At 38.0% G+C, this 17,944-nt stretch overlaps 2 protein-coding genes across 3 annotated transcripts in view; one reads left to right on the top strand and one right to left on the bottom strand.

Annotated features, from left to right (window-relative positions):
- The first annotated feature begins 6,894 nt into the window (after positions 1-6,894).
- On the top strand, positions 6,895-10,728 carry rergla (RERG/RAS-like a). The gene is made up of 5 exons (XM_074625626.1): positions 6,895-7,048; positions 7,194-7,250; positions 8,483-8,556; positions 9,726-9,874; positions 9,975-10,728. Exons 1-5 carry the CDS (start codon positions 6,997-6,999, stop codon positions 10,261-10,263), a joined length of 621 nt encoding a protein of 206 aa, XP_074481727.1. The 5' UTR covers positions 6,895-6,996; the 3' UTR covers positions 10,264-10,728.
- Positions 10,729-10,815: 87 nt separating this feature from the next.
- The window catches only part of arhgef39 (Rho guanine nucleotide exchange factor (GEF) 39), a 50,673-nt gene continuing 43,544 nt past the window's right edge, over positions 10,816-17,944 (bottom strand). The window contains exons 9-11 of one of the 2 annotated variants that reach the window (XM_074625616.1): positions 13,456-13,576; positions 13,053-13,150; positions 10,816-12,371 (exon numbers count right to left, since the gene is read on the bottom strand). In XM_074625616.1, coding sequence (XP_074481717.1) covers positions 12,332-12,371; positions 13,053-13,150; positions 13,456-13,576 — 259 coding nt within the window. In that variant the 3' untranslated portion in view covers positions 10,816-12,331. The remainder of the gene's footprint in view (positions 12,372-13,052; positions 13,151-13,455; positions 13,577-17,944) is intronic. The other variant, XM_074625617.1, reaches the window with a different exon arrangement.

The following is a 17,944-nucleotide window of genomic DNA, read 5'->3' as shown; positions in this document are numbered from 1 at the left end:
TAGAATAGCAAAAATGTTATTAAATAAAAAAAAGTCATAGAATAGCATGTCGAAAATGTTATTAAATAAAAAAAAGTCATAGTATAGTATGTCGAAAATGTTATGTAAAAAAAGTCATAGTATAGTATGTCGAAAATTTTATGAAAAAAAGTTATAGTATAGTATATTGAAAATTGAATGTAAAAAAAAGTCATAGAATAGTATGTCGAAAATTTTATGAAAAAAAAGTCATAGTATAGTATATTGAAAATTGAATGTAAAAAAAAGTCATAGAATAGTATGTCGAAAATTTCATGAAAAAAAAGTCATAGTATAGTATGTCGAAAATTTTATGAAAAAAAAGTCATAGAATAGCAAAAATGTTATTAAATAAAAAAAAGTCATAGAATAGCATGTCGAAAATGTTATTAAATAAAAAAAAGTCATAGTATAGTATGTCGAAAATTTTATGAAAAAAAAGTCATAGTATGTCAAAAATGTTATTAAATAAAAAAAAGTCATAGAATAGCATGTCGAAAATTTTATGAAAAAAAAGTCATAGTATAGTATATTGAAAATTGAATGTAAAAAAAAGTCATAGTATAGTATGTCGAAAATTTCTTGAAAAAAAAGTCATAGTATATTATGTCGAAAATTTCTTGAAAAAAAGTCACAGTATGGTATGTCGAAAAAGTCATAGTATAGTATGTCGAAAATGTTATGTAAAAAAAGTCATAGTATAGTATGTCGAAAATTTCTTGAAAAAAAAGTCATAGTATAGTATGTCGAAAATGTTATGTAAAAAAAGTCATAGTATTGTATGTCGAAAATATCTTGAAAAAAAAGTCATAGAATAGTATGTCGAAAAAAATAAAAAGTCATAGTATAGCATGTCGAAAATTTCTTGAAAAAAAAGTCATAGTATAGTATGTCGAAAATGTTATGTAAAAAAAGTCATAGTATAGTATGTCAAAAATGTTATTAAATAAAAAAAAGTCATAGAATAGCATGTCGAAAATTTTATGAAAAAAAAGTCATAGTATAGTATGTCGAAAATTTTATGAAAAAAAAGTCATAGTATAGTATGTCGAAAATTTTATGAAAAAAAGTCATAGTATAGTATATTGAAAATTGAATGTAAAAAAAAGTCATAGAATAGTATGTCGAAAATTTCTTGAAAAAAAAGTCATAGTATAGTATGTCAAAAATGTTATTAAATAAAAAAAAGTCATAGTATAGTATGTCGAAAATTTTAAGAAAAAAAAGTCATAGAATAGCAAAAATGTTATTAAATAAAAAAAAGTCATAGAATAGCATGTCGAAAATGTTATTAAATAAAAAAAAGTCATATTATAGTATGTCGAAAATGTTATGAAAAAAAGTCATAGTTTAGTATGTCGAAAATTTTATGAAAAAAAGTCATAGTATAGTATATTGAAAATTGAATGTAAAAAAAAGTCATAGAATTGTATGTCGAAAATTTTATGAAAAAAAAGTCATAGTATAGTATGTCGAAAATTTCTTGAAAAAAAGTCACAGTATGGTATGTCGAAAAAGTCATAGTATAGTATGTCGAAAATGTTATGTAAAAAAAGTCATAGTATAGTATGTCGAAAATGTTATGTAAAAAAAGTCATAGTATAGTATGTTGAAAATTTTATGAAAAAAAAGTCATAGTATAGTATGTCAAAAATGTTATTAAATAAAAAAAAGTCATAGTATAGTATGTCGAAAATTTTATGAAAAAAAAGTCATAGAATAGCAAAAATGTTATTAAAAAAAAGTCATAGAATAGCATGTCAAAAATTTTATGAAAAAAAGTCACAGTATGGTATGTCGAAAAAGTCATAGTATAGTATGTCGAAAATGTTATGTAAAAAAAGTCATAGTATAGTATGTCGAAAATGTTATGTAAAAAAAGTCATAGTATAGTATGTCGAAAATTTTATGAAAAAAAGTCATAGTATAGTATGTCGAAAATTGAATGTAAAAAAAAGTCACAGTATGGTATGTCGAAAAAGTCATAGTATAGTATGTCGAAAATGTTATGTAAAAAAAGTCATAGTATAATATGTCGAAAATGTTATGTAAAAAAAGTCATAGTATAGTATGTCGAAAATTTTATGAAAAAAAGTCATAGTATAGTATATTGAAAATTGAATGTAAAAAAAGGTCATAGAATAGTATGTCGAAAATTTCTTGAAAAAAAGTCACAGTATGGTATGTCGAAAAAGTCATAGTATAGTATGTCGAAAATGTTATGTAAAAAAAGTCATAGTATTGTATGTCGAAAAAGTCATAGTATAGTATGTCGAAAATTTTATGAAAAAAAAGTCATAGTATTGTATGTCGAAAATTGAATGTAAAAAAAAGTCATAGAATAGTATGTCGAAAATTTCTTGAAAAAAAGTCACAGTATAGTATGTCGAAAATTTTATGAAAAAAAAGTCATAGTATGGTATGTCGAAAAAGTCATAGTATAGTATGTCAAAAATGTTATGTAAAAAAAGTCATAGTATAGTATGTCGAAAATTTTATGAAAAAAAAGTCATAGTATAGTATGTCGAAAATTTTATGAAAAAAAGTCATAGTATAGTATATTGAAAATTGAATGTAAAAAAAAGTCATAGTATAGTATGTCGAAAATTTTATGAAAAAAAAGTCATAGTATAGTATGTCGAAAATTTTATGAAAAAAAGTCATAGTATAGTATATTGAAAATTGAATGTAAAAAAAAGTCATAGAATAGTATGTCGAAAATTTCTTGAAAAAAAAGTCATAGTATAGTATGTCAAAAATGTTATTAAATAAAAAAAAGTCATAGTATAGTATGTCGAAAATTTTATGAAAAAAAAGTCATAGTATAGTATGTCAAAAATGTTATTAAATAAAAAAAAGTCATAGTATAGTATGTCGAAAATTTTAAGAAAAAAAAGTCATAGAATAGCAAAAATGTTATTAAATAAAAAAAAGTCATAGAATAGCATGTCGAAAATGTTATTAAATAAAAAAAAGTCATAGTATAGTATGTCGAAAATGTTATGAAAAAAAGTCATAGTTTAGTATGTCGGAAATTTTATGAAAAAAAGTCATAGTATAGTATATTGAAAATTGAATGTAAAAAAAAGTCATAGTATAGTATGTCGAAAATTTCTTGAAAAAAAGTCACAGTATGGTATGTCGAAAAAGTCATAGTATAGTATGTCGAAAATGTTATGTAAAAAAAGTCATAGTATAGTATGTCGAAAATGTTATGTAAAAAAAGTCATAGTATAGTATGTCGAAAATTTTATGAAAAAAAAGTCATAGTATAGTATGTCAAAAATGTTATTAAATAAAAAAAAGTCATAGAATAGCATGTCGAAAATTTTATGAAAAAAAAGTCATAGTATAGCATGTCGAAAATTTTATGAAAAAAAAGTCATAGTATAGTATGTCAAAAATGTTATTAAATAAAAAAAAGTCATAGAATAGCATGTCGAAAATTTTATGAAAAAAAAGTCATAGTATAGTATGTCGAAAATTTTATGAAAAAAAAGTCATAGTATAGTATGTCAAAAATGTTATTAAATAAAAAAAAGTCATAGTATAGTATGTCGAAAATTTTATGAAAAAAAAGTCATAGAATAGCAAAAATGTTATTAAATAAAAAAAAGTCATAGAATAGCATGTCAAAAATTTTATGAAAAAAAGTCACAGTATGGTATGTCGAAAAAGTCATAGTATAGTATGTCGAAAATGTTATGTAAAAAAAGTCATAGTATAGTATGTCGAAAATGTTATGTAAAAAAAGTCATAGTATAGTATGTCGAAAATTTTATGAAAAAAAGTCATAGTATAGTATATTGAAAATTGAATGTAAAAAAAGGTCATAGAATAGTATGTCGAAAATTTCTTGAAAAAAAAGTCATAGAATAGTATGTCGAAAATTTCTTGAAAAAAAGTCACAGTATGGTATGTCGAAAAAGTCATAGTATAGTATGTCGAAAATTTTATGAAAAAAAAGTCATAGTATTGTATGTCGAAAATTGAATGTAAAAAAAAGTCATAGAATAGTATGTCAAAAATGTCTTGAAAAAAAAGTCATAGTATAGTATATTGAAAATTGAATGTAAAAAAAAGTCATAGTATTGTATGTCGAAAATTGAATGTAAAAAAAGTCATAGAATAGTATGTCAAAAATGTCTTGAAAAAAAAGTCATAGTATAGTATATTGAAAATTGAATGTAAAAAAAAGTCATAGAATAGTATGTCGAAAATTTTATGAAAAAAAAGTCATAGTATGGTATGTCGAAAAAGTCATAGTATAGTATGTCGAAAATGTTATGTAAAAAAAGTCATAGTATAGTATGTCGAAAATTTTATGAAAAAAAAGTCATAGTATTGTATGTCGAAAATTGAATGTAAAAAAAAGTCATAGAATAGTATGTCGAAAATTTCTTGAAAAAAAAGTCATAGTATAGTATATTGAAAATTGAATGTAAAAAAAAGTCATAGTATTGTATGTCGAAAATTGAATGTAAAAAAAAGTCATAGTATAGTATGTCGAAAAAAATAAAAAGTCATAGTATAGTATGTTGAAAAAAAGGCATTGTATATGTATTGTATAAAAAGAGAGACAGGCTTAAAGGGGACCTATTATGCTTTTTTGCTTTTTCCCTTTCCATTAGTGTGTTATATCGTTTTTTGTGCATGTAAAAGGTCTGCAAAGCCCAAAGTCCAGGCCAAAGGGAGTTACCCTCCACCACAGAAACACTGCTCCTGAAACGCCTGGCACAAAGTCCCGCCTTCTCTTCTGTAACATGGTGATGTCACCAAGTAACACATTTGCTTAGAGGCCAGTATGGCACGCCCTCAAACAAAGCCAGTTAGACAGTTTTTCTTGAACAAAACAAAAGATCAGGATTTTGTGTATTTGTCTTTTCTGTGCTCCAATAATTTATTTTGCAAGTGTTGTGAATATCTGCTGACAGACATTCATTACACAACAGCACGATGATGTCTCAAACAGTCAGTAGCTAGCAGACAGACTGTCGTTGTATTTTGTGACCTCTAATAGTTAAGAAGTTGTGAAACAGTCATGCAGGCTTAAGCTTTTGTATTTCATCTACAAGAGGTGCTGACTTGATTTTGGTATTTACGTCCTTCTCCTTTCATTCAACAGCTCCCTGATGATAATAACTTAGTTTCTTCTCTTTCTTTAAATGCCGGTAAATACAGCATTTCTTTTATTACTCCAGCTCCATTTTCACAGTGGAGGAGGCCAGCGTTAAAATAACACATCACCTGTCTCACAGTGTCAAAGGAAACAGGGAGGATTATAGATATACAGTATCTCTGCACTGCATGTGTGCTCCCATTCAGTGAGAGTCAGTCCGACTACGGAGCCACGGTCTGGAGGAAACTTCTCCAAAGTGCAGTGGACGTCTGTTTGGCCCGTACATGGTGTTCTGGAGCAGCGAGCGTATCTCTGACATTGAACAGAACACGTTACTTTGACAGAGGATAAAGCGTTTCACATCTGTTTTAAAGTTGGTACACATGGCAGTGATAATGTAATCATCCATCCTCCTCCATGTATTGTTCACACATAGCATGCACCATGAATGGTAATGCCTATATTCCCTACAGCAGCTCAACTGTTCTGATGAATATGAAACATGTTGTGTAGCTTATCAGCAGCATGTTATGTAAGATCAGGACTTACAGCTAGAAGAGGAATGGCAGTCCGGGCTGCAGGCCTCAGAAACAGGAAGTTATTTAGTTCATTCACCTGCACATGTTTCATCCAGAGACACGTAATCACACCCTAACGCTAACCCACTTCACTGGAAATCATCAACGTGCTACAGCTAAACCGTGCACTACAAGATGATTCTGAAGACATCTGAGGAGAGAAAAAGTCCTTACAGTAACAGAATATGAATTACTAATGATTACTAATAACTAATGATTCCCTAGCACCTCCCAGTAATTATACTCACATTGTTGTGTCCCTTATTGTAATGTGTGACCAATACATGCTTCATGTCCCAGCCTAATTATGAGACTTAGAATCTGTTATAATTCCTGATTCTTTTTGGGGCTTCACTGCCAGAAATAAATAAAGACAGATAAATAGATAAACAAATAAATAAAAATCGGGGAATTTAAAAAGGAAATTAGATTATAATTGAGGAATGATCCTACTCCTCCTCCTCCTCCTCCTCCTCCTCCTCCTCCTACCGGCCAGCCTGCAGCAGATGACGCGAGGCTGAGAGGCTGAGAGGCTGAGAGGCTGAACCGGTGGAGACTCCAGGCAGCAGCAGCAGCCCATCAGGCTCCGATCCAGCTGTTTGTTTCCCTCCTTACAGCTGTTCAAAGCCTGATATGATATCTGAGGGATCGTTCTGTACCGGAGACTAGTCCTGACTGATCCTGCTGTACCTGAGACTAGTCCTGACTGATCCTTCTGTACCTGAGACTAGTCCTGACTGATCGTTCTGTACCGGAGACTAGTCCTGACTGATCCTGCTGTACCTGAGACTAGTCCTGACTGATCCTGCTGTACCGGAGACTAGTCCTGACTGATCGTTCTGTACCGGAGACTAGTCCTGACTGATCCTGCTGTACCTGAGACTAGTCCTGACTGATCCTGCTGTACCTGAGACTAGTCCTGACTGATCCTGCTGTACCTGAGACTAGTCCTGACTGATTCTGTTGTACCGGAGACTAGTCCTGACTGATCGTTCTGTACCGGAGACTAGTCCTGACTGGTTCTGTTGTACCGGAGACTAGTCCTGACTGGTCGTTCTGTACCGGAGACTAGTCCTGACTGGTCGTTCTGTACCGGAGACTAGTCCTGACTGATCCTGCTGTACCTGAGACTAGTCCTGACTGATCCTGCTGTACCTGAGACTAGTCCTGACTGGTTCTGCTGTACCGGAGACTAGTCCTGACTGATCGTTCTGTACCGGAGACTAGTCCTGACTGATCGTTCTGTACCGGAGACTAGTCCTGACTGATCCTGCTGTGAACATGAATGAGATCAAGATCGCGGTGTTGGGCAGTGAAGGGGTCGGAAAATCAGGTAGGAGAGCTGCTGTGGAGGAGAGCAGGTTCCTGGGATGTCAGGGGATAAACAAGCTGCTGATCAAGCTCATCTGTCTGTCTCTCTCTCTTTCTCTCTCTGTCTCTCTCTCTGTCTCTCTCTCTGTCTGTCTCTCTGTCTGCAGCTCTCATCGTCCGGTTCCTCACCAGGCGCTTTATTGGCGAGTACGCGTCCTCTTCAGGTAATTCATTTATCTTTTACATAAATATATTGTCCTCTCTGTAGTCAGGAATGTGTCTGAGGGTTTTCAGTGAAGCATGCAGCAGTCTGGTGTTTCACATAAATCATGAAACATTTACTCTAACTATTCAAACCCAAAACATCTTTGGGATCTCCACTAGAACCTGAGAGACCCACAGAGGGTCAAAGTGATGCAGAGAGCTGTGTGGAGCTTCTTTAAATAATAATAATGCACATTCTCCACATCTGTATGTCATTTTACCATTTCCATACATTCATATCAAAACCATACCGTATTTAAATTGGCATATGTATTGCACTATATTTGTCATTCTAATATTATTAAATTCATTTCAAAACATTTTGGCTCCCAACCAAGTTCATGATTTAAATCAAAAGATCTATATTCCTTCTCTCTCTATCTGTTCGTGTTTATATCCCTTTAAAGTCCTGTAAGAATCTGCAGTCCATCTGGATTACGTCTGTTTCTCGGTTGGCTGGTTTCTAGTTTCTACACGGTGTTTGTCTAACTCCAGGACTTCCTATCCAGCCCTCTTATCTCATCTCCCTGTATATACAGTACTCTATTATGTTATGTACTTTGCATGGTGAAGCCGTTTATCTCCAGGTGCTGCAGCTGCTGTCAAATATTACATCCATTTAGTGTTATGTTTTTTAGCCAACATCTGGCCTGCAGAGCCCAGCTGTGTACTGATAACATCCTGCAGGCTACCTGAGAGGAGAATGACTCACGTCGGTCTCTGATAGCGGCTCAATAGGCTCATTGTTTCTCTCAGAGTAATCTAGTTTCATCTGAGCTGGTTCTCTCCCTCCCGGCTCTGTCAGAGAGAGAAGCAAAGAAGCCGTGTGAGGTGTGAAAGGAACGTGCATGTGCATGTGCATGTGCATGTGCATGTGCATGTGCACGCTCACGGAGAGAAATGAGTCTCAATATTTGGTTTTTGGTTTACAAATGAGTAGAGCAAGGTGTGAGTAATTTATGGTGTTTATATTTGTCCCACTTTTCATACAGAGCAGGTCTAGACTCCTGACGTACTCCTGCTCACATCTGATTTTCAGGATTTGTCCTAGAGGCTATAAAATGACAGATACTCGTGTTTTCGTATACATTTTGAACTCATTTTTATTTTATTTATTTTAACACCAAAGAGAGATGATGAGTCTCATCATGATTTGATTCTCTTGCTGCTGTCGTCCCTGTTTCTTCCACAGAGTGCGTCTACAGAAAGCGTCTGTCTGTGGACGGGAAGCAGATGAACCTTGAGCTCTATGACCCGTGTTCTCAGGTGAGTTCACACATAGATGGAGCCATCTATACCCATCTATATTCCACTTCACTCAGCCTGTTTGCATTTTGCATTGCCACACATACATACATACATACATACATACATATGTACATACATACAGGAGCTAAAACAGCCGGTGGAGCCGCCCACACAGTCCGTGTGCCCAACACCTTCTGCTCTGCACTGCTTGTTGCACTTGTGTGGTTAAAAAAGGATCCAGTGAGTGTAAAGCAAAAGCTAGTCAGTATCATCCGTCTTAGTTTGCAGAGCCAGTTGGGCGTGCAGCCGTCCTCGGATGAACCTCTGAGTTTAGTCTAAGCTCTCCATTAATCTGAGTCAGAGCTCCAGGACGGCGGGTCGGTTCCAGCATCACCTTCCCGCCACAGAACCCTCAACCCGCTCTGCTAACGTTCTCACTTTGTTTCATGTGTTCCAGCCTCTCATTCACTTTCACTGCCTCCTGTCACATTTTGTGTATTTTGTATAGTATTGTTCCTCCAAAGCGAGGGGTGTCACTCGAGTCACAAGTTTGATGACTTTCGACTCGACAAAATCAAAAAAGATTTGCATCTGGACACTTTAACACCAGTGACTCATAACTTCACTGGACCTGAGCCTTCTGACTTGAACATACTTGATACCTCAAGCCCAAAGATGAACAAGTACGTTATTTAAAAAGTGTTGCCATGAATCAATTCATTTCCCTTTATTCTTCCTGAATCAACATTAACGCTAATCATTCCCAGCAAGTCGACACTTAACTCCTCAGATCCACTTTAGAAAGAACCACGAAGAACGAACGTCAGGTTACTGAGCGCAAGTTGGAAAAAATCTAAAAGATAAATTTGTTAGCGTACTAAAATGATGCGGTGGTGAACAAAAAACTATTTGCAAAACATGAGTTGTTTAGGACTCGAAACTTAAAGTTCGGGACTTGACTTGTGACTTTAGTGCAAAGACTTATCACTTGTAAAACAATGACTTGTTCCACCTCTGCCCAAAGCTTCATGTGAGGTTCTATAACATGCACGTCAGTCTGCAGTGTATTCAGGAACAGACTGCTTCATATCTTAGTTTTTAGTTTCTTAATAATATGGGGACTGGTTCAATTTGCACAGATTATTTTGACCACAGAATGTAACATTTATGTAAACTGTGTTTTTCAGGCCTGTGAGGGGAAGTCGACCTTAAACGAGCAGATCCACTGGGCCGACGGTCTGATCGTGGTCTACGATATCAGCGACCGCTCCTCCTTCCTCACCGCCAAAGCCATAGTGCACCTGATCAGAGAGCTACACTTGGGAACTGCCAAAAGGTACAGTCTGGACCTACAGTAGATCACTGTAATATAAGAATGGCCACTATGTGCATGTAAACAGAAGCTTTTAGTCCCCGCTCTGCTCTTTGACCTCCAGGAACGTCGACTCGCTCGTCTTCCTGGTGGGCAACAAACAGGACCTGTGCCACATGAGAGAGGTGCGGCGTGAGGAAGGTCAGGGTCTGGCCGCCGAGTGTCGCTGCCAGTTCTATGAGCTGTCGGCGGCCGAGCACCACCAGGAGGTGGCGCTCATCTTCTTCAAGATGGTGCAACACGCTGGCCTCGTGGGCGGCAAGGCCAAGGAGCGCAGGAGACGCCCCAGCGGCTCCAAGTCCATGGCCAAACTCATCAACAACGTCTTCGGCAAGAGGAGGAAGTCAGTGTGAAGCTATAGTGAAGGACAGCTGTCAGTCAAGGCTGGACCAGCAGCGTTGGACCGAACACACCCTCCAGCTTGGCTTCGTCGCACACGACACTCATTTATCGTTCCCGATCCGAGTCGACGCCCTACGACGGCCGTGTTGGGCTGTAACCGGGCTGATATCCTGTAGTCTGAACCGGGCATAGAAGATCATTTATGGGAAAAAACATCCTGAAGCTTTTCAGCCAAAGAAACCAACATCAGGAAACGTTTAATCCAAGATAAACAACTGACTTGTAAACTGTACGACTGTTTTATATAACTCAAGAGGGATCAGCCTTTCAAACGTCACCGACTATAAATCAACTTTAGGATAAATGAGAAGAAGATTGAATGAAACGATGTGAGCATGTACTGTAGAACTGAAATGACAGTACATGCTGTTTTACTTCTTTATAAGACTCAGAGGACTGAGACTAAGACTCTGATCGGTGTATTGATGTGATGATTGTAATAAAGTGAATTAAAGTGTTCTGTGTCTCCATCTGGTGGATGTTTGCTGACAAACACACGCTGACTTCTTAAAGAGTTTTATTGGAACATTTCATGATTTGTAACCAGAGTAACAGCTTTAGATAGATATTACAAATGATCTGTACAAAATACACTCAAAGCTTGAAAAATGAAAAATAGTGTTAGTAATAAAACGCAGAAGAAAAGTGTTGATTCATTAATAGAGGTATATGATTAAAAGATATAAAGAGGGATAAATAATGTAATAAAAACATGAGTCGGTTTATAGAATCTGTTCTCCAGGTTTTCTTGCCTGGATTCAGAAATCAGATTTCTAGAACACTGTGCAGCTGATTAAATGCACTCATTCCATTTATCACAATAAAAAACATGTACAAGTTAACTGCTGTAAATCTGGCAAATAAAACAATCAAAGACATCCCAGAGGTTGTAAAGTTGAGCAGATGATCGTGTTTGTGTGAAGGAGACACTGATGTGACAAGGTCAAGTGGAGGTCATGTGGAATGAACGTGAGGAGTGAACTCTGAACGAGCAGCTAATCAATACTGCGATCACTAATAAACTACCGATCAGTCGGTGGACGCCGGCTGGCAGGACGCATCCATATTAACCTTCCCAGCTGTAATCATGGAACTTTATAATGACCACTATTAAATAAAAAACATTAGACGTTATGAAATAAATTCTAATATGAAATAATGAGTTAAAGTTATTATTGTGAAATGTAATTTAATTAAAGAAAATATAACATTAAAAATATATAATTATAATAATAATAAAAATGAAAAAAAAAATCAGAAATAATCAGTTAAGTTTTATTTAATTGTTTATTTAAAATAATTTTGGTTCATATATTTAATTTTTTACTCCATTTATGTTTATGTGATTTATTTAATAATGGCCATTTTTGTAGTTTAACACATAATTACCAGTTAGATGTTGTGATATTTGTCATTTCCCAAAACTGAATCTAGTAAATTAAATATGGCATCGATGTGACATGATGTGACAGAACCAGAGGAGTGATTGTTCCTGTAATGAAAAGCTTTACAGCTCCATGACGTCTCATACTGAGACCTATAGTTCACCTGTAATAATCTCTTTGACTCTTCCCATCATGTATGTAGAGTTTATTTCCTGTATTGTTCACTTCCTCCTGTCTACAGTCTGCCTGTAGGAGTGGTGCGTTCAGGTACCGACTGGGAGAAAGGACCTCCAGAGGTGAACTCACTGCTGTAATGCAGCATTGGTGGAGACGAGTAGCAGCAGCAGCGACGTTCTGCTCTCAGTTAAACATTCATCACATATTTGGTCTTTAAAGCAGCAGATCAAATCAATAAAATACACTTTTATAAATCAATAGTTTATATTGCACAGGAGGAGCAGAAGCTGCTGTTAGTAGTAATAATCTAAATCTACTGACTGCTGTTAGGAGCTCAGGCGTACAGTCGCATGGGAGTCATGTTTGGTAAAAACTGAGCGGAACACAGAAGGTCCGTCTGAAGTGAAACTCTCAGACGGAGCGAACAGGATCCACCGTCAGCTCAGACCGCAGTCCATCAGAGGATCACACAGCTGGACGTGGACACATCTGCACTGCTGGACACACAGAAGAGGTTTCAAATCACACTGAACCGAGACAAACCGTGTTACTGTCAGACAGGAAGTCGTCTCCGGTCTCTCCGGCTCGCTTGAGCGGAGCGGAGGAGTTGTAGTTTCATAGCATTTATTCACCGACAAATAAACTGTCCACACACTGCTACACCTACGTTCACAGCTAGAACGCCACCAACAACCCCACACTCACCACCAACACACACACGGTCTGTTGGAGACTCACTAAAGTTACGCAGACCACGTGTGGCGGCGGCGGCGAGCACGAAGCCTCCGGCAATGCTAGAGCTGCTAACGTAGCACAAACACACACACGGTTTGTTGGACACTCGCTAAAGTTACCCCGGGCAGACACACAGCTGACAACCTGCTAAACTGAACTCAATGTTTGGTGGAGACTTTTACTGGGAAAGCGGCTGCATGTCCGCGACACTACACGCAGCATCGTAGCTGCTAAGTTAACGCTCCCGGACGGTGAACTGGAGACTCAGTTGTCTGTTGTGCTCGTACACTGCAGCTGCATATGAGGCACTAATCTTGTGGGTTAACGGTTAATAATGGGTTAACGAGGGTCGGTTATCGGTTGTGTTTCTAAATGAGCATCCCTAAAGGAGACTAATATCTGGCTGCTATAGACTAATAAATCTACTATAACAATGATCCCACCTCTGCTCTGGAGCGTCAGACTGCTTCATCCTCTTGGGGGCGCCGCCCTCCCACTCAGCCGGAGGCTTCTGATGCTGCTCACCGGTCTCAGGGCTCACCTGCAGAGAGGGGGGGCAGAGGACACCTTTCACTCTAGATGGAAACTGGCTTCTGTGACGAGCATCAAAGTATTAGTGCCTGCAGACGTTTTTTTTAGTTTTTTAAAAGAAGTTATTTAGTCACATTTTATGAATTTGTAAGTTATTCAAGGAAGTTGTGGAAAAGCAAATGAGACACACATCACTCAGACATCATCATGTCATTACTGTGTGTGTTTTCCTCCTCTATGGACCTGGATGTGATGACTGAGTTTGAGGGGATCACTGTGTGTGTGTGTGTGTGTGTGTGTGTGTGTGTAACTCACCATGTTCCTCTTCCTGCCGCTGCTCGGCGTGTTGTGGTCGTCGGCGGTGGCTGAGCGGAGGGGTCTCCGGCTCAACTCGTCATCTCTGTGATGGACTACCGTCTGCTTAGACTGCAGCTTCCTGTGGAGACAACAACACACACACACACACACACACACGCACACGCACACACACACCCTGTTATCAGTTTATCAGCTTCTTCTGGACAATTAAACAATTGAACAGAGAGATCAGCCTCTGATAAAAACACCTTCATGACTTTACAGTCAAAATAAAGCTGTCAGTGCTCTCTGGTGGACACACTGTGTACTGCGATGGACACGCTGTTGACCTCTAACCAGTGGGCAACCTCTGGCACTACGATTACACGTGAAGCCACACTAGGCACCCTTCAGCGCCGGTATGAGACGCACAAGGCGTTCCATTAACTAAAATGTAAACCCATCCACGGCAGCGGTAAACGCTCAGGGAGAGGTGACGTGGTGGCGTAGTTTAAAGAGCAAAAGGGAAGTCAGAGAGGTGGATGGATCCAACAAACACAAGTCACATGATCAACAGGACGTAGCATCATCTGAGAGACCTGAAGCAGCTTCTCTCTCTCTCTCTTTGATCATATTTGTAAGTACGACTGAGATGTCAGTCTCAACGTAATGTCCCTTTACCTAAAGGAAAGTGTTCTCATGCTTTTAGCATTGATGTCATGTGGGCTACATTTCATTGCTAATGCTGCTAAAAACTCAGTCCTGTTACTTTATGAACCATCCAGTTAGAACAACCTTATAAAAAATAAATTAAATTGATCATTACACATTTTGAATAGTTAAACATGTGTGTTATTAGATATTATACTGAAAAAAATAAAAACAAAAGTTTAATTTTGAAAAGTTACAAACAGCACCGATTCAGAACATTTTCCAATATCAGTAGAGACTACATCACAATATGGAAAATGACCTTTAAATAAACTGATTCGGTGCCATGATCCACTACATACAGTATATACAGTATATATACTATATACAGTTTATATAGTATATACAGTATATGTAGTATATACAGCATATATAGTATAATATATAGTATAGTGCATCGTATGAATCAAAACTCTTCAAACATAAGTATTTTTCATAACAATGTGCTGAATCATTAAAGCTGCGTTACTGTATGTTGGATTTAACAACATCTGACCTGAGGACACGTTTTCACCAGGACCTTACAAACAATAGAATATAATGGCTTTATTATGGACCGCAGTATTTTGTAAAACAATAAAAATAATAAATTCATATTGAATTTATTATAATTTTTTTTTTATACTTTATTTTCCCCCCTTTTTTTTTGAGGTTGTTTTCATATATGCAATTTACAGTTCGTATCTATAATAGTTTATAAACCAATTTTTAAGTAGTTGAGCTTAAAAACAAACAATAAGAACATAATATTGAAATAAAATAAAAAAAATTAAAAAATAGAATAAAATAAAAAGAATAATAATAATAAATTAAATAAATAAGTTAATAAAAAAATAAAATATTGAATTTAAATTAAAAATGGGTCAGAGTTCTGCAGATTAAAGGTGAGGAAGAGGTAAACTGTCTTTAGCCTTCATCACGTCCCTGGTGGTCATCAGCCCTCAGCTCACCTCACCGCTCACCTACTGTCACCAAGCATTGATCTACACACTAATTAAGTCCCTCGGCTACGACTGTGTGTGTGCGTGTGTGCGTGTGTGTGTGTGTGTGTGTGTGTGTGTGTGTGTGTGTGTGTGTGTGTGTGTGTGTGTGTAGGTATCAATATAAGATTTTTAACAAAAAGAAAAAGAAACTACAATCAAGAGTTACAGAGTAAAAACTTTCTTTAAGTTGTTTCTGAAGCCACAGACCGAAGTTAGCTGTGAAGATGAGTGTGTGTGTGTGTGTGTGTGTGTGCGTGTGTGTGTGTGTGTGTCTGTGCGTGTGTGAAGTGTGTATTTTGCCTGGAAGCATCTGATCTGCCTCCACCACAGAAAACAATACATATTTTATAATCATTGAGAGCAACGTTGGATAGATCCAGACGTGTCAGTCCAGGCGGTGTGTGTGTGTGTGTGTGTGTGTGTGTGGGTGTGTGTGTGTAGTCTTTGTTAAATCAATAATTTAGCTCCCCCCCTCCAGCCCTGCTCTCCTCCCCGGTGGTGTGAGTGCTGCTGACCCCTGGTCCTCTCAGCCTGTCCTCTCCTCAGTCCTCCAACACAGCTAATTACACTCCCTGGAGTTTAGAGGCGTCGGCCTGCAGCCTCCTCCTCCCCCCCCCCCTACCCCCCAACACACACACACACACACACACACATCTGCTGGGTGGTCTGAGCTCTTTGACAGCCTCCCCCCCCCCATCTCTCTCTCCTCTCTGACAAAGTGATAAACTAATTAGCCTGGCCGGGCACGCCGGGGTCGGGGGCCTTCAGCGTAGCCGGCCTTCAGTCCCCCCTCCACATAGAGGGACTGACCCAGACCCTCCTCCGGGGGGCCGGGGCCAGGCGGGGCCAGGCGGGGCCATGCGGGGCCAGGCGGGGCCAGGCGGGCTGGGAGAGGAGTTACTGAGGTCTGGCTGATCAATGAGGAGACAGACCGGCTGGAGGTTCAGTATCAGCCGTGTCAAACTTTAACTGAGACTCCTTCTTTACCCGCTGAGAGTTAGAACCAACACTCTCTGCACACTGAGACCACTATCTGTTCATACCAGGAGGACTGCTGAGCTACACGCTCCTCATCAGATAACAGACAACATATCCAATAATACCATGAACACACGCTGTAGTTTCATTCTCTCAATCCACAAATACTTGACCACGGAGACGAGAGCGACGGCCGGCTCCACCGCAACGTTACCGCCATACCATAACGTTACCTCCATACCATAACTTTACCGCCATACCATAACGTTACCTCCATACCATAACGTTACCTCCATACCATAACGTTACCTCCATACCATAACGTTACCTCCATACCATAACGTTACCGCCATACCATAACGTTACCTCCATACCATAACTTTACCGCCATACCATAACGTTACCAGCATACCATAACGTTACCTCCATACCATAACGTTACCGCCATACCATAACGTTACCTCCATACCATAACGTTACCTCCATACCATAACGTTACCTCCATACCATAACGTTACCACCATACCATAACGTTACCTCCATACCATAACGTTACCTCCATACCATAACGTTACCTCCATACCATAACGTTACCTCCATACCATAACGTTACCTCCATACCATAACGTTACCACCATACCATAACGTTACCTCCATACCATAACGTTACCTCCATACCATAACGTTTCCTCCATACCATAACGTTTCCTCCATACCATAACGTTACCGCCATACCATAACGTTACCTCCATACCATAACGTTACCTCCATACCATAACGTTACCACCATACCATAACGTTACCTCCATACCATAACGTTACCTCCATACCATAACGTTACCTCCATACCATAACGTTACCTCCATACCATAACGTTACCTCCATACCATAACGTTACCTCCATACCATAACGTTACCTCCATACCATAACGTTACCTCCATACCATAACGTTACCTCCATACCATAACGTTACCTCCATACCATAACGTTACCTCCATACCATAACGTTACCGCCATACCATAACGTTACCGCCATACCATAACGTTACCGCCATACCATAACGTTACCTCCATACCATAACGTTACCACCATACCATAACGTTACCTCCATACCATAACGTTACCTCCATACCATAACGTTACCACCATACCATAACGTTACCTCCATACCATAACGTTACCTCCATACCATAACGTTACCACCATACCATAACGTTACCTCCATACCATAACGTTACCTCCATACCATAACGTTACCTCCATACCATAACGTTACCTCCATACCATAACGTTACCACCATACCATAACGTTACCTCCATACCATAACGTTACCTCCATACCATAACGTTACCTCCATACCATAACGTTACCACCATACCATAACGTTACCTCCATACCATAACGTTACCTCCATACCATAACGTTACCTCCATACCATAACGTTACCACCATACCATAACGTTACCTCCATACCATAACGTTACCTCCATACCATAACGTTACCTCCATACCATAACGTTACCTCGTTACCTCCATACCATAACGTTACCTCCATACCATAACGTTACCACCATACCATAATGTTACCTCCATACCATAACGTTACCTCCATACCATAACGTTACCTCCATACCATAACGTTACCTCCATACCATAACGTTACCTCCATACCATAACGTTACCACCATACCATAACGTTACCTCCATACCATAACGTTACCTCCATACCATAACGTTACCTCCATACCATAACGTTACCTCCATACCATAACGTTACCTCCATACCATAACGTTACCTCCATACCATAACGTTACCACCATACCATAACGTT

This window comes from Sebastes fasciatus, chromosome 23 (assembly GCF_043250625.1).
Source record: "Sebastes fasciatus isolate fSebFas1 chromosome 23, fSebFas1.pri, whole genome shotgun sequence".
Classification (NCBI taxonomy): domain Eukaryota; kingdom Metazoa; phylum Chordata; class Actinopteri; order Perciformes; family Sebastidae; genus Sebastes; species Sebastes fasciatus.
The sequence above is the reverse complement of the archived record's forward strand: the minus strand, read 5'-3'. Positions and strand labels throughout refer to the sequence as shown.

Excerpts from the sequence above, each read along its gene's own strand:
- rergla (XM_074625626.1), top strand. The coding sequence starts at position 6,997 with ATGAATGAGATCAAGATCGCGGTGTTGGGCAGTGAAGGGGTCGGAAAA. Across the intron at positions 7,049-7,193 it reads TGAAGGGGTCGGAAAATCAG|CTCTCATCGTCCGGTTCCTC; the intron begins GTAGGAGAGCTG and ends CTCTGTCTGCAG. Across the intron at positions 8,557-9,725 it reads TCTATGACCCGTGTTCTCAG|GCCTGTGAGGGGAAGTCGAC; the intron begins GTGAGTTCACAC and ends TGTGTTTTTCAG.